The following is a 12,231-nucleotide window of genomic DNA, read 5'->3' on the forward strand; positions in this document are numbered from 1 at the left end:
AGTCCGCTGTTGCGGCCAAGGACTGCCATTCCCAGCAAGCCCCGCGCCTTGGGGCTACGACGGACGGAGCGGCAACATGGCGGCGCCGGGAGCCGGAGATTCTCTCGATGCTAAGGATGGAAAGGCCCCTGTGGCTCAGCGCATCGACCCGACTCGGGAGAAGCTGACTCCCGCGCAGCTGCAGTTCATGCGGCAGGTGCAGCTCGCCCAGTGGCAGAAGACTCTACCACAGCGGCGGACCCGGAACATCGTGACCGGCCTGGGCATCGGGGCCCTGGTGTTAGCTATTTGTATCCGTTCGGACTGTAGTACGCTCAGGAGACGGCATATGGGGGCAGGGGAAGAGGAACGGCAGCGAGTAGTAGGTCAGTGCTGGGGTGGTAAAAAGAGCCAGAGCTGCGAAAGTCTTAGCCATTTCTGATGCCGAGCCAAGCGTTTAATGGACCTTACTTTGTCCTTTTAAGATGCCCTTTTTATATGCCTCATCGATAATAACGGAGTAATCGAGGTCAGGGCTCAGAAAAGCAGAGGGCGGAATCACTGATTTGGGAGGGTGAGAGAGTAACAGGGTGGTGGCACAGGTCTAGGAAAAGGCAATGTGCATACTCCAAGTGGTTTCCTGAACCCACTTTCCCAGATGGTTACACCTTCTACTCCGTGTCCCAGGAGCGTTTCCTAGATGAGCTGGAGGACGAGGCCAAAGCTGCCCGAGCCAGAGCCATGGCGAGGGCATCGGGATCCTGATCGAGATGGGCACTGTGCATCCCCAGCCTGCTGGAGCCCCTTCTCATGGTGGATGATGCTCTATGACCCTGTGGAAAGCAAAGCCTGCACACAGCATTGCTGACCTCAACCTTGAACTATGATTGAGCCCAAGAAGCCAGGGGTTTATTGCATTTGGCCTGGTCAAGGGAATATTGGCCACTTCTCACTGTGTCCAGTCACCGAGCCCTTCCTATAGTTTGTTTCCTTATTTGAGAATTGTATGACCTTTGCTTTTCTCAGCCTTTCTAACTTTGTGGTTTACTTTCTCCTCCTCCCAGGGACTTCGCTTTTATGGGAGTGGGGGTGGCAGCTCTGTAGTGTTGGAGCCTAAAGTGGAAAAGATGGGGTTAGGTTGAGAATAATAAACTGAGTCGCCTGTCTTGGAGCCAATGAGTGTGTTGAGGAGGCTGAGGGATGGCATGACCATGCTGGAAAGCTCCACAAGCAGTAGCTGCCGCAGTGGCATTGCCCCAGGGAGCCGTAAATGTTTAACTAGAATTACTTTTTTCCGTGAGATGTTTCTGTCTGATTTAAGGGAGAGATCAGGGTGGGTCACTGGGCTGTGTGAGACTGAACCACCTCTTCAGTGAGGGAAGGTCACTCTTTTGTCCTCTACCCTTAAAAACAACACACCCCTACTCCAACTTTCCTGCCTTTACCCATTCTGAGAGAGGCGTAGGGGAAAGATAAGGGAATCAAAATTCTTTTAATTTCCTCTTGGAGCTTGCTCTGTAGGCCTAAGGTGGGGTCTGGATGAGATCTTAGCTTGGTCAGGCGCATCGTTGGTTGACCTTGCAGTTTCCTCGTGAACTGCTGGTGGGAAGCCAGGAAGCTGGGCAGTTTCTAGTCTTGCTCCCCATCATGAGGCGAGTCCCTTCTAAATTCTCCCCCGCCTTACCCCACAAGGCCTCACCCCCAGTTCTTAAGGTACAACAGATACAGACTCACAGATTCCTAGTTTTCAGCATTTTTATTGGCTGTTGCTAATTCTATGTGAGTACCCCTCCTACACCTGTTCAGCTGGGAGTGTGCCCTCTAGAAGCTTCAGGGCTTGAGTGGGATTGCTTAGTGGTTGACCCTTGGCTGGGGAGGTGGAGGAATGAGGATGGCAGGCTGCAGAACTGACACACACAGTAAATCGTTCCCATGTGTTTGGCTCTTCCCTCTAATGGAGCAGCACTCCATGCCCCTCAGGCCTTCTACTTCCTCAGTACTGGGGTCTTCTTGCGGAGTTGTGTTGGTCGGCACATTCTGAGAGCACGAGCTCCATCACGGGCCCTGGTGTGGGAGAGACACATGGCTTCTGTTCTGAATTCACTGGAGGGAAAAGAAAATGCACTGAAGAAACCTCTAGGACGGGAGAAGGGTGACGCTGCCGCCGGTTACCGTTCCCAGGGCTCGCCCTCCCTTGGGCCCGCCCTCACCATCCTGCCAACATCCCCGGCGAATGTCACCCCCTTGCTTGCCCGCTGCTCCTGGGAGCCGGTGCTGCTGCCACTCAGGGAGTTCCTTCGCATGATGCCTGGGTGCAGGATGGGGAGGGAGAGCACTGAGTGAAGGAAGGGGCCACGGGGAGAGGGGGGCTAGTGCCCCCAAACCAAGGGGCAGACCCCCGGGGCCTGGAAGAAAGCCAGATCAGTAGGCAAGGGGACCTGGGAAAGAAGGGAGCCCGGCCAGTGCGGTCTCACCGGGGCCTGGGGGCTCGGAGCGCTGCAGGCTGTTGCGGCGGGAGGCGGGGAAGCTGCCCTTGGAGAGGCGGCGCTGGCGGCTGGACAGCATGGCGGCTGGGGCCACGATACCCGGCGGGGGCTGCTTCCCAAGCCGGCTGTACAAGTCCTCAATTTCCTTTTTCTGTAGTGTCTGTAGTGCCTCCACCTCCGACAAGTGCCTGAGGATGCACAAGGCCATGAGGGCTAGTCACGCGCTTTGCTCTCCCGAGCCCACCTCTTCTCCTTCCGCCCCAGACTCACTTCTGCCGCAGACTCTGCAGCTGCGCCCAGAATTCCTCGTCCTCCCCACTGCTCTCTGACTCCTCACTGCTCAGACACAGGCTGCTGTATGAGTAGTTCATCCACACTGGGCTGGGATGGCTCTGGAGTGGGGGGCTGCCCCCCACTCGGGGTTCCTTCCCATCGTTCCCTTCCTCCTCAGCTCCAGCCACTAGGCCTTCAGCCGCACGGTCACTCTCGGCCAGAGCCTCCCGGGCCTCTGGCCCGCCTCCGCCACTGTCCTCTGTGTCTGAGCTCTCCGAGGCCAGCTGAGGAGTTGGAGGCTTCAGGGGACTGGAGAGGGCTGGGAGTGCTGGTTGCAGGGGTAGAGGCTCCGCTGGTTCCTTGGATGAAGTCACCTGGAAACGCCCCACAAGCTGCGGCTTGCCCTCTGTCGAGACACCAGGAGAGAGTCATGAAAGGAGGGAGAGAAACTGGTGGCACGGGAAAGTCAGAGGTCAGAGGCCTCACCTTCAGAGATGGGCGCCAGTCTGGCCTCACCCAGGAGTGGCCGAGCAGGATTAGGCTGGACCTACGAAGTGCGGGTCCATGAGGAGAGAAATGATCCAGCATGGAGCTCCCCTAACCATCCGTCCCTCTTGGTTTCCTACTCACCTCACTCTCGGTCTCAGCGGTTGGGGGTGAANTGGGCCACGGTCATCACAGCCAGTGAGAAGGCACTAGCCAGAGAGAGGAGAGGGGCTGCTGTGGTGGAGGGCAGGGGGGAAGTGGAAGGGCAGGGGGGACAGGAAGGAGGAGTAAGGGTGACCTGAGAACAACTGGGAGACAGGGCAGGTGGAGAAGGGAGGAGGCAGCTCAGGGGAGACGGAGAGGCAGGGCTGGGGAACTGGGCGGCACTGGGGGAGAATGCCAGGGGGGAGCTGGGGGGTTGTGGAGAGAGATTTGAAGAGGCTTGGGAGAATGGGGCAGGGCTGGGGCAACATGGGGGAGAAGTGATGGGGAAAATGGGACTTGGGGAGACAGGGGTTCCGGGGGAAAACGGGTTTCCAGGAGACAAGGGGGTTCCAGGAGAAGATGGCGATGTGGAGAAGGCTGCCCAGCAACTCTGCTCCAGGGACGGACTGCTCTGGAGCTCTGCCGGAGAGAAGGGAGTGTTGACTTCCCAGCCCCCCATTCCCTAAGCCCTTCCCAGGAGCGACTGCAAGGGTTGTGATGAGTAGGGACAGAACGCAGTACATACCACGGGATGGGTCTGGGAGGGGGCCGGAGAGGGCAGGCAATGGTGCTGGCTCCACCTGAGGGAGAGGAAGGGGCCCATGGTCACAGTGGGGAAGAGCTGAGTCTTAGAGGACAGTTCTCACAGGGCTTCAGCTGGGGCCCATGAACTTCTAGGAGCCCAGAGAGGCGTTTCAAGGGTCTCAAAAGTGTATGTGCTAAATTATTTACAGGTAAAGGGGTATGACGTCTGCAGTTTACTCCCAAAATGGTTCAGAAAAAAATAATATGTGCACATACATATGGAGAGGGGAGGGCGGAAGAGAACAATAAAGCTAATGTGACAAAACAGTAATAGGTGGCAAATCTGGGCAAAGCGTATCTAGGAGTTCTTTGTACAATTCTTGCAACTTCTCTCTGTAAGTCTGAAATTCTATCAGAATAATGAGTTAAAAAGAAAAGTATACATGAACAGATTTTTTTCCAGAACAAGAGCCCATGGCTTTCATCAGACTCTCACATGGGGTAAGAGCCATAGTGTTAGGGTCCTCTAGAGGAAGGAGTTAGAGTGACGGGGGCTGGTGTTGGCAGAGAGTAAAGAAGTCTGGAGCAGAATCTGTTCCCCCCAGGGATGAGCCAAGGGTTCTAACCTCGGGGCCCAGGGCATCCTCAGCAGCCTCCACAGGGCCAGTATCTCTCTTCAACAGGGTCTCCACTCGCTGGATAATCTCCCGAATACGGCTCAGGAAGCCGGCTCGCTCCGAGGGCAGAATGAACTCATTATACACCTAGCAAGGGTCAGCAGGAAGGGGAGGGAGGGCTCGGTTATCTCACTCATCCCTCTCCCCTGCACTGATCTTTAAAAACCAACCCTTCACCCCACTGCTCTGCCAACCGACCACCTAAAACAAGTATTCAGTAAGTACCTACTGTATGCCAGGCACCGTGTGGTGCAAGGAGAAATAAGCTTAGAGCACAGAAGCTAACATCCTTAGGATGCCTCATAGCCTGGATGCTTTACGTGTCTTAGTTCATCTAACACCAAAAACAGCTCTCTCGGGTCTGTGTTAACAACCCCATTGTATTTTATTGATTTTTTTAGAAAAAGATTTAATTTTAAGTAATCTCTACACCCAATACGGGGCTCGAACTCACAACTCCAAGATCAAGAGTTGCCTGCTCTACCAACTGAGCCAGCCAGGTGCCTCAATCACCCCATTTTAGAGTTAAGATAACTAATGCTCAAAAAGGTTAAGTTCAGTCTACCTAAAACCAAAGGATTTGTACCCAGACTTGTCTAAAGCCAGACCCTGATTTCTTCCCACTGTTGCAACGTATGCTTTTGGACATGACTCCTACTCTCATAGGGGTCATAAACCACACAGGTGTTCTCTCCCCCCACCCCCTTCTCTCTCTCACACACACACACCATTAAGTGAATATAAGGCAATAAATAGTTAAGTGTAACATTATATTTCACAAATACCGGAGCACATGCTATGTGCCAGGCATTGTAGGTATAGGTGCCTTGTTCTAGGTGAGGAATACAGAAAAGCACAAAACAAAGTCCTAGTCCCGAAGAAGCCCAAAATCTAGTGGAAGAGACACATATGTACACAATTCAGTATACTGCAAGTCAGTTCATGGTAAGAAAGGCATCGTGATCAAGGTATAGATCAAATGCTATTCCAGCAGAAAGGGAGAGTGGTCTAATGGGTACAGTTTCAGATTTGCAAGATGAAGAGGTTCTGGAGATGTGTTTCACAACAATGTGAATCTTTAAGAATACAGTAACCCTACTGAACTGTATACTTAAAAATGGTTAACATGGTAAATTTTATGGTATGTCTTTTCTGCTACAATTTTTTTAAATGCCATTCCAAAGAGAGAGCAGGGGTAATAAGGGAAGCTGGGATGGCCACACAGAGCTGAGCCTTGAAGGAGGAGTAAGAAAGCAACCCTTCATCAAGGACCTACCATGTGCGGTCACTTCTCATATAATTTCATTTCTTGTACATACGAGCTCACTTCTTATAAATTATATATCAGAATATCTTTACGAAATGAGTATTATCATCTGCATTTTACTGATGAGCAACTGAGGTTCAGAGAGCTTCAGAAATTTGCCCCAATTCACCACATCGGTAAATCCCAGAGCCAAAATTTGAACTCGGGTCTTATGTGAAAGCCCACCCTTTTCCTCTCTTCCATGCTGTTCATCGGAGAGAAGGGCAGAGAGAACGGCATGAATAACAGCTCAGAGGCATGAAAGGACATGGCACGTTCACAAAACAGTGAAGACCAGAGCAGAACTGGGAGTGCTGTGAATTTTAAAGCCAATGGTCCGAGGGCGCCTGGGTGGCTCAGTCAGTTAAGCGACCAACTTCGACTCAGGTCATGATCTCCTCAGTTTGTTAGTTCAAGCCCTGCATCAGGCTCTACACTGGCACCATGGAGCCTGTTTGGAATTCTCTCTCTTTCTCTCTCTCTCTAAATAAACTTAAAAAAAAAAAAAGTAAGGACAAACAAGAAGAGCAGATCCAAGTCTGCTGCAGAGGCGTGAAAGGTGGACTGGTAGGGACCACAGTGGACCCTGTGGTCAGGGAGTGGGGTCACTTTGGCTGTGTGGGATCTGAGTGTGCTTGAAAGCCTAGTAGAGAAGATTTTCAAGGCAAGAGACCCCTGAGCAGATGGAGGCAGAAGCAGAAAGTCACCCAGCCTCTTCAGGGGACCATTCAGACACCAGTGTGGCAGGAAGGAAGATTCTTGAAGGGTCAAGTGGCTTGATGGAAGATGATAGGACTGTGTGCCAAAGTATTTTGTCTTTGTCATGGATACAAGGTGAGTGACATGACGGAAGAGAGGCTTTAAAGAGAGTGCCTGAACCCTGATGCTTCTCTCATTCCCCTCACTCCTTCACCACAGAGGCTGGCACCCACTTCCCCTGCTCCACAGAGACTGGTCTCCCACGAAGACCTTCTCCCAACAGAAGCCAGCGTGGGCTTGCCTCAGGCTTCACCCAACATCACCTCCTTGAAACTCTTTTTCCTCAGTTTTCCCTAACATTTGCTGGGGCTCCTCCTACCTCTCAGGCTCCATCTCTGTGTCCTTCGATGACCTATTTCACCCATCCCAGAAATGGGGGTCTCCACTGAGACCCACTCTCAGACTCCCTCTGCTTCTGGCTTTGCAAGCTCATCTCCCTTCACTTTCCCTTCCGTGCTGACAACTCCTTGATCCACTTCTGCCTCCAGCCCTGCCTGACCATATCCTGCTCCCAGGGAGGATCCTGCCTGCCCCTGTCATTCAAGCTCATCATGACCCCTAAGAACCCCTACTTTCATTTTCCAACTTTCTCTCTCCTTTAACGATCTACTCCCACTAGCTTCTCCATGCTGCAAGTCACCCATGGTATCCTCTCTCCCTAACTCCCTATCATTTCAACTCTGCAATGTTTTCTGAGCAACTACTATTTGCAGTGTATTACATCAATAAATGTCTGGAGGAGTGCCGGGGATGGGGGCTCAGTCAGTTAAGCATCTGACTCTTGATCTCAGCTCAGGTCATGATCTCATGGTTTGTGGGGTCAACGCATTGGGCTCTGTGCTGACAGTGGAGAGCCCTCTAGGGATTCTCTCTCCCTCTCTCTTTGCCCCTCCCCCACTCATACTCGCTCTCTCCCTTTCTCTCCAAATAAATAAACTTAAAAAAATAGAATAAATAACTGGATTACAGAGTAATTTATTTTCCTGAAACAACCCTCGGATTCTCCCCTTTCCTTCCTCTCTTCCCCCATAATCCATTTTCTCCTTGGACCACTTGTGGTTTCTTGTATCCATCTGCCAACTGGATTCCCTACCCCCAACCCTCTCCCACTTCCCATGGCACAATGGTCTTCTTAAACTCTATTCTCACCATGTTACACTCTATCTAATTCTTACGACTGTCTATACTCTGGGCCTACTCCACATGCCCAGCCTCACTTCCACAAGTCTCCTAGAGGAACCCTTAGTTCTAGTGACAGGGGTCTCCTCATGAAGCTCCTCTCCCCCACCCCATATTCCAAGTCACTCTGTGCTTTCACGCCTGTCCTTATGCTACACTTCCTCTAGACCTGCCCTCCTCAGTCTTTATGCTGTTCTTAACCATCTGTGAAGACCTTGAATAAGTTCTACCTCCTCCGTCTGCTGCCCCAAGACCACCCTTTACTCATGGCCACAGTATCACGTGTCTAGCATGTACCTCACCACAGCACTGTGTGTACCCTATGTTAGTCTCAAATTGCTCTAGCTGAGGATCCAAACCTCACTGGGTAAATAAAAATTGCCCCCAAAACAAGGGCAGATGTCTTCAGTGTAATCGTGCTTTAAAAACCCTGGCTGTTGGGTGGAAGGAAGACAGAGTTCAGGGGCCATCAGGAGGGAGATTCTTGTCCTGGACCCAAAGACTCTGTCCTCCTCTCCCTCCCCTCTCACCATGGCAGCTGCAATCTCTTCCGGGCTGTCCCCGTCCAGATCAAATCGGAAGGTCACCATCTTGCTGTTGTGCGTCTGTAGCTGGCACTCAACCACTCTGTCATTCTGGTCTGAGACCTTCAGATTCAAAGTCAGCAGAGGGGAGGAGGTCAAGCCCTCCATCCTCATCACATGCCCCCACCCCACTCTAACCAAGTAACAGCGGCCAGGATGGAACTAGACAGAAGCAGACTCTGCCCCTAAAGTCTGGTATTAGAAACGAGACTGGCTGCCTCTACAGTAAAAGTCACATACTGTTCTCCTCTTTTTTGTCTGACCTCCCTCATCTCCCCTGACAGTTCCCTCCTGGTCCCGTAGGTTATTCCCCATCTTCTATGCCCCTTCCTTACACTAGTGACCCGAAGCCGGGATCGGGGTCTGCGCCGGAGATTTCTCCCTGGGGGTCTCCTCATGCGTCCCATCCCTTCTCCCACATCACTAAGGCCGGATGCTGCATCTGAGGCATAACTGGAAAAGGAAAGGAGGTAGAAGTGTCAGAGGGGACACTGGAACCCTCCATAGGTCTCACCCTCGCACCCCAACTCCTACCAGAACCTACCTGTCTCCTGGGGAAAAGTCACTGCCAGGGCCAGAACGTGGAATGGATAGGGCAAAAGCCTGAAACAGGAAATGGGTTGATGAGGTCAGAGGACGACAATTGTGGGGAATCCAGGGAGGTGGCGTCAAGGATGCTGGGGTACTAGGCAGAAGGAATTAAGGAAGGTGAGGACAGAGTAGTGGATTTCCAGGGACGTGGGGCCAGGTTACGGGGCTGGGTTTCACAAGGAGAAAGATAGCTCGCAGGCTTGGAATGGCTGGGAGACCCCCCACGTGACCCCCTCTCACCGAGGGCAGGCAGAGATGGGACTCAGCGGGGCTGGATGGCACCCCCCCAGGGGGCTGAAAGGCAGGGTCTGAGGCATCCAGGAAGCCGGAGGAGCTGAGGTAGCCATCAGTCTCGCAATCCGCTGGTGGGGGAGGGAGGGGATCAAAAAAGGGGAAATAAAGGGGAGTGGTGGCAGAGCAGGGGGGCTGCCTGAGCAAGAAGGGGCCTGCAGCTGTGGGAGTCCTTTCCCAGAAGGAGCTTCATGGCTAGTTGGGGAAGGCAGGGTAAGTGACAGTGCTACCGGGTTGGACTTCAGGGCAGGGGGCAGAGGCCAAGGGTTCTGGAACCTAGGTCACATCCCATATCCCAAGGTCAGGGGTGACTTACAGGTGGTAGATGAGTAGCTGGCATGGCGGAAGAGGAAAGGCTGGTGCTGGTCTGCCTCTGGCTCCTCGGGCTCAGGGGGGAAGCCACTTGGGGGACCAGGAGTCTTGGGAACAGCTGCTGGTGGGGGACCCGGTGCAGGGGGGAGGGCTTCCAACTCCCTAGCTTTGCGCAGCTTTTCACGCTTCCGCTGGATGGCAGCAACTCGTTCACGTACCGCGCGGGCCACTGGTTGGTAGTCAGCCTCACAGACTAGGCCCAGGGCCACCTGGAGTTAAGAGGGTGAGAAGCACGGTTTGAGGTGAGGACTCCAGCCACAGACCCATCAGGACACCTTCTTGAAGCCTCTGGGATATTTCTCCTGGAAAAAGGACACTAATACTTATTGATCATCTACTGTGTCCATTAACTGGCAACTCTTTACATTGTCATCATTAAATCCTCCCAACAACCTTCTGAGGTAGGTCTTAGCCCCAATTTAGAAATAAGTAAAGCTGTGACTAGTTCATGGTTATCTAGTAGATCGATTGCTCTCAAGGGGAAAGGGGGAACATTTGGCAATATCTGGAGACATTTGTGGTTGTCATAACTCAGTGCTACTGACTGGCAGCTAGTAAGTAGAAGCCAGGGACTCTCCTCAACATCCTACAATGCACAGGACAGTCTCCCAAATAAAGATATCAGTGGTGTGTCATCATTAAGAATCCCTGCTTGGGGGGCACCTGGGTGGCTCAGTCAGTTAAGTGTCCAATTTCAGCTCAGGTCATGATCTCGCAGTTCATGGGTTTGAGCCCCACGTCGGGTTCTGTGCTGACAGCCAGCTCAGAGCCTGGAGCCTGTTTCAGATTCTATATCTTCACCTCTCTCTGATCCTCCTCTGCTCATGCTCTCTCTCTCTCAGAAATAAATAAAACATTTTAAAAAATTAAAAAAAAAAAAAAAAGAATCCCTGCTTGGGGCACCTGGGTGGCTCAGCTGGTTGAGCAGCTGACTCTTGATTTCAGTTCAGGTCATGAGCTCATGATTCATGAGTTCAAGCCCCCATGTTGGGCTCTGCACTGACAGTGTGGAGCCTGCTTGGGACTCTGTCTCTCCCTCACTCTCTGCCCCTCCCCCCACTTGTGTGTGTTCTCTCTCCGTTTCTCTCTCAAAATTAATTAATCAATTAATAATGTTTATTTATTTATTTATTTATTTTTAATAAATTTTTAAAAGACTCCCTGTAAGTAATGGATCAAGATTTGATGCCAGGTCAGGTTTGAACTGTGCTAAGCAGACCCGTTCTGCTACATTTAAAACACGTTTTCAGGCTCGCGGTCCAGACCTACCACAGACGATCCCCACGCTTCCAATGGCCATTTTTCCATCAAGAACCTCATACTCTCTCCCTTCCCTTCTCAGGCCTTCCTAAGCCAGCCCTGCATCTTCTCCCTCCCATGTATGCCTCTTCCGGTCTGGCAGCTTCTGTTCATCAACTCCTTATTCGTCTCAAGCTTTGCGGCACATGTAAGCGAGGTGGGGCAGGGTGATCTGCCTTAAGATCTGAACGGCTGGATTTTAAATCCAGCTCTGCCACTTACTTGCTCAGGACCCTGGACAAGATATTCAACCCCTCTGACCCTTCCATTCCCTCATCAATACATCAGGATAAAGTCACTCCCGGCAGCGACACCAATCGAATGCATGTGAAAGCACTCTAAGCCATGTACACATGTGGGATTATTAATGAGCTCAACCATGTGCAGACCACTGTCAGAGATAGAAAAATCAATGGAACACAGTCTCTGCCCTCAAGGAATTTATAGTCCAGTGGAGGACAGAGTCAGGAGTGTATCCTGGTAGAAAACAAGACCAAAGGTGGTGGGTCCTGTCATGGAGGGCCTGCTGAACTGGAACAAAGCATTTAATTTTGACTCTAGAGGGGACAGGTTTCCTGAAACTCCTGGTTCTGAGCAGGGAGGAAGAAAGAGGGGGAAACAAGGTTGGGGGTGGGGGGGAAAGAGACAAATAAATAGATAAATTGGAGGAAGAGCATTCCAGGAAAATCAGAGCAGCAGGAAGCAGAGCGAGGGAGGCCGGAGGACCCAGGGCTTGCTCTAGAAAAGGAAATGTTTAAAGAACCCGCACGTGGGGCACGCGTCTGGGTGTGCGCAGGCGCGAGGGCCAGGGAGACACTTAGCAGACACTCTGAGCGGGGTAGGTTGGGTGCCCGCCCCACCCCCCGCATGGCACTGACCCGCCGCGCACAAGCCCAGCCGCAGGGCAGTCTGTCTTCTGCTCACCATCTCCTGTGCCACCTCCTCTGCGGCGTCCCGGCCCAGCTGGAATAGGAACTCTATGGCCTGGTTGTCCCGCGGGCGCCCCCCGCGCCGCGCGTCCTCCATGCACATCNTGATCTCCTTCACCTCGGGCATCTTCACCTTATAGAAGCTGTTCGGCTTTGTGCCCTAGAGGAAAGGGGGCACATGAAGCCTCTGGGCCTCTGCGACCCTACTCTCTGTTTGCCCCTCACCCCGCCCAGGGCAGCAGGGCGTGCAATCGTAAAGGCACCACGACAGCAGCACATAGCGACAGTTAT

General features: G+C 52.4%; 2 protein-coding genes across 3 annotated transcripts in view; one reads left to right on the plus strand and one right to left on the minus strand.

Annotated features, from left to right (window-relative positions):
• Positions 1-17: 17 nt before the first annotated feature.
• Positions 18-1,150, plus strand: COA3 (cytochrome c oxidase assembly factor 3). Of its 2 annotated transcripts, none has more exons than XM_077779374.1 (2): positions 18-365; positions 667-757. In XM_077779374.1, exons 1-2 carry the CDS (start codon positions 77-79, stop codon positions 681-683), a joined length of 306 nt encoding a protein of 101 aa, XP_077635500.1. In that variant the 5' UTR covers positions 18-76; the 3' UTR covers positions 684-757. The 2 variants fall into 2 exon arrangements, with proteins under 2 accessions (XP_077635500.1, XP_077635499.1); XM_077779373.1 differs by having other exon boundaries at positions 32-290; positions 638-1,150.
• A 566-nt stretch (positions 1,151-1,716) lies between these two features.
• The window catches only part of WNK4 (WNK lysine deficient protein kinase 4), a 14,963-nt gene continuing 4,448 nt past the window's right edge, over positions 1,717-12,231 (minus strand). The window contains 15 exon segments of the mRNA XM_077779370.1: positions 1,717-2,043; positions 2,190-2,287; positions 2,454-2,653; positions 2,736-3,144; positions 3,225-3,285; positions 3,369-3,402; positions 3,404-3,848; positions 3,955-4,009; positions 4,580-4,717; positions 8,405-8,521; positions 8,794-8,911; positions 9,003-9,061; positions 9,290-9,411; positions 9,657-9,921; positions 11,936-12,100. Of these exon segments, the coding sequence (XP_077635496.1) occupies positions 2,035-2,043; positions 2,190-2,287; positions 2,454-2,653; positions 2,736-3,144; positions 3,225-3,285; positions 3,369-3,402; positions 3,404-3,848; positions 3,955-4,009; positions 4,580-4,717; positions 8,405-8,521; positions 8,794-8,911; positions 9,003-9,061; positions 9,290-9,411; positions 9,657-9,921; positions 11,936-12,100 (2,295 nt within the window). The 3' untranslated portion in view covers positions 1,717-2,034.

This window comes from Crocuta crocuta, unplaced genomic scaffold, assembly GCF_008692635.1.
Source record: "Crocuta crocuta isolate KB4526 unplaced genomic scaffold, BGI_CrCroc_1.0 scaffold68, whole genome shotgun sequence".
Taxonomy (NCBI): domain Eukaryota; kingdom Metazoa; phylum Chordata; class Mammalia; order Carnivora; family Hyaenidae; genus Crocuta; species Crocuta crocuta.

Excerpts from the sequence above, each read along its gene's own strand:
- COA3 (XM_077779373.1), top strand. The coding sequence starts at position 77 with ATGGCGGCGCCGGGAGCCGGAGATTCTCTCGATGCTAAGGATGGAAAG. Across the intron at positions 291-637 it reads GGCCCTGGTGTTAGCTATTT|ATGGTTACACCTTCTACTCC; the intron begins GTATCCGTTCGG and ends CCACTTTCCCAG.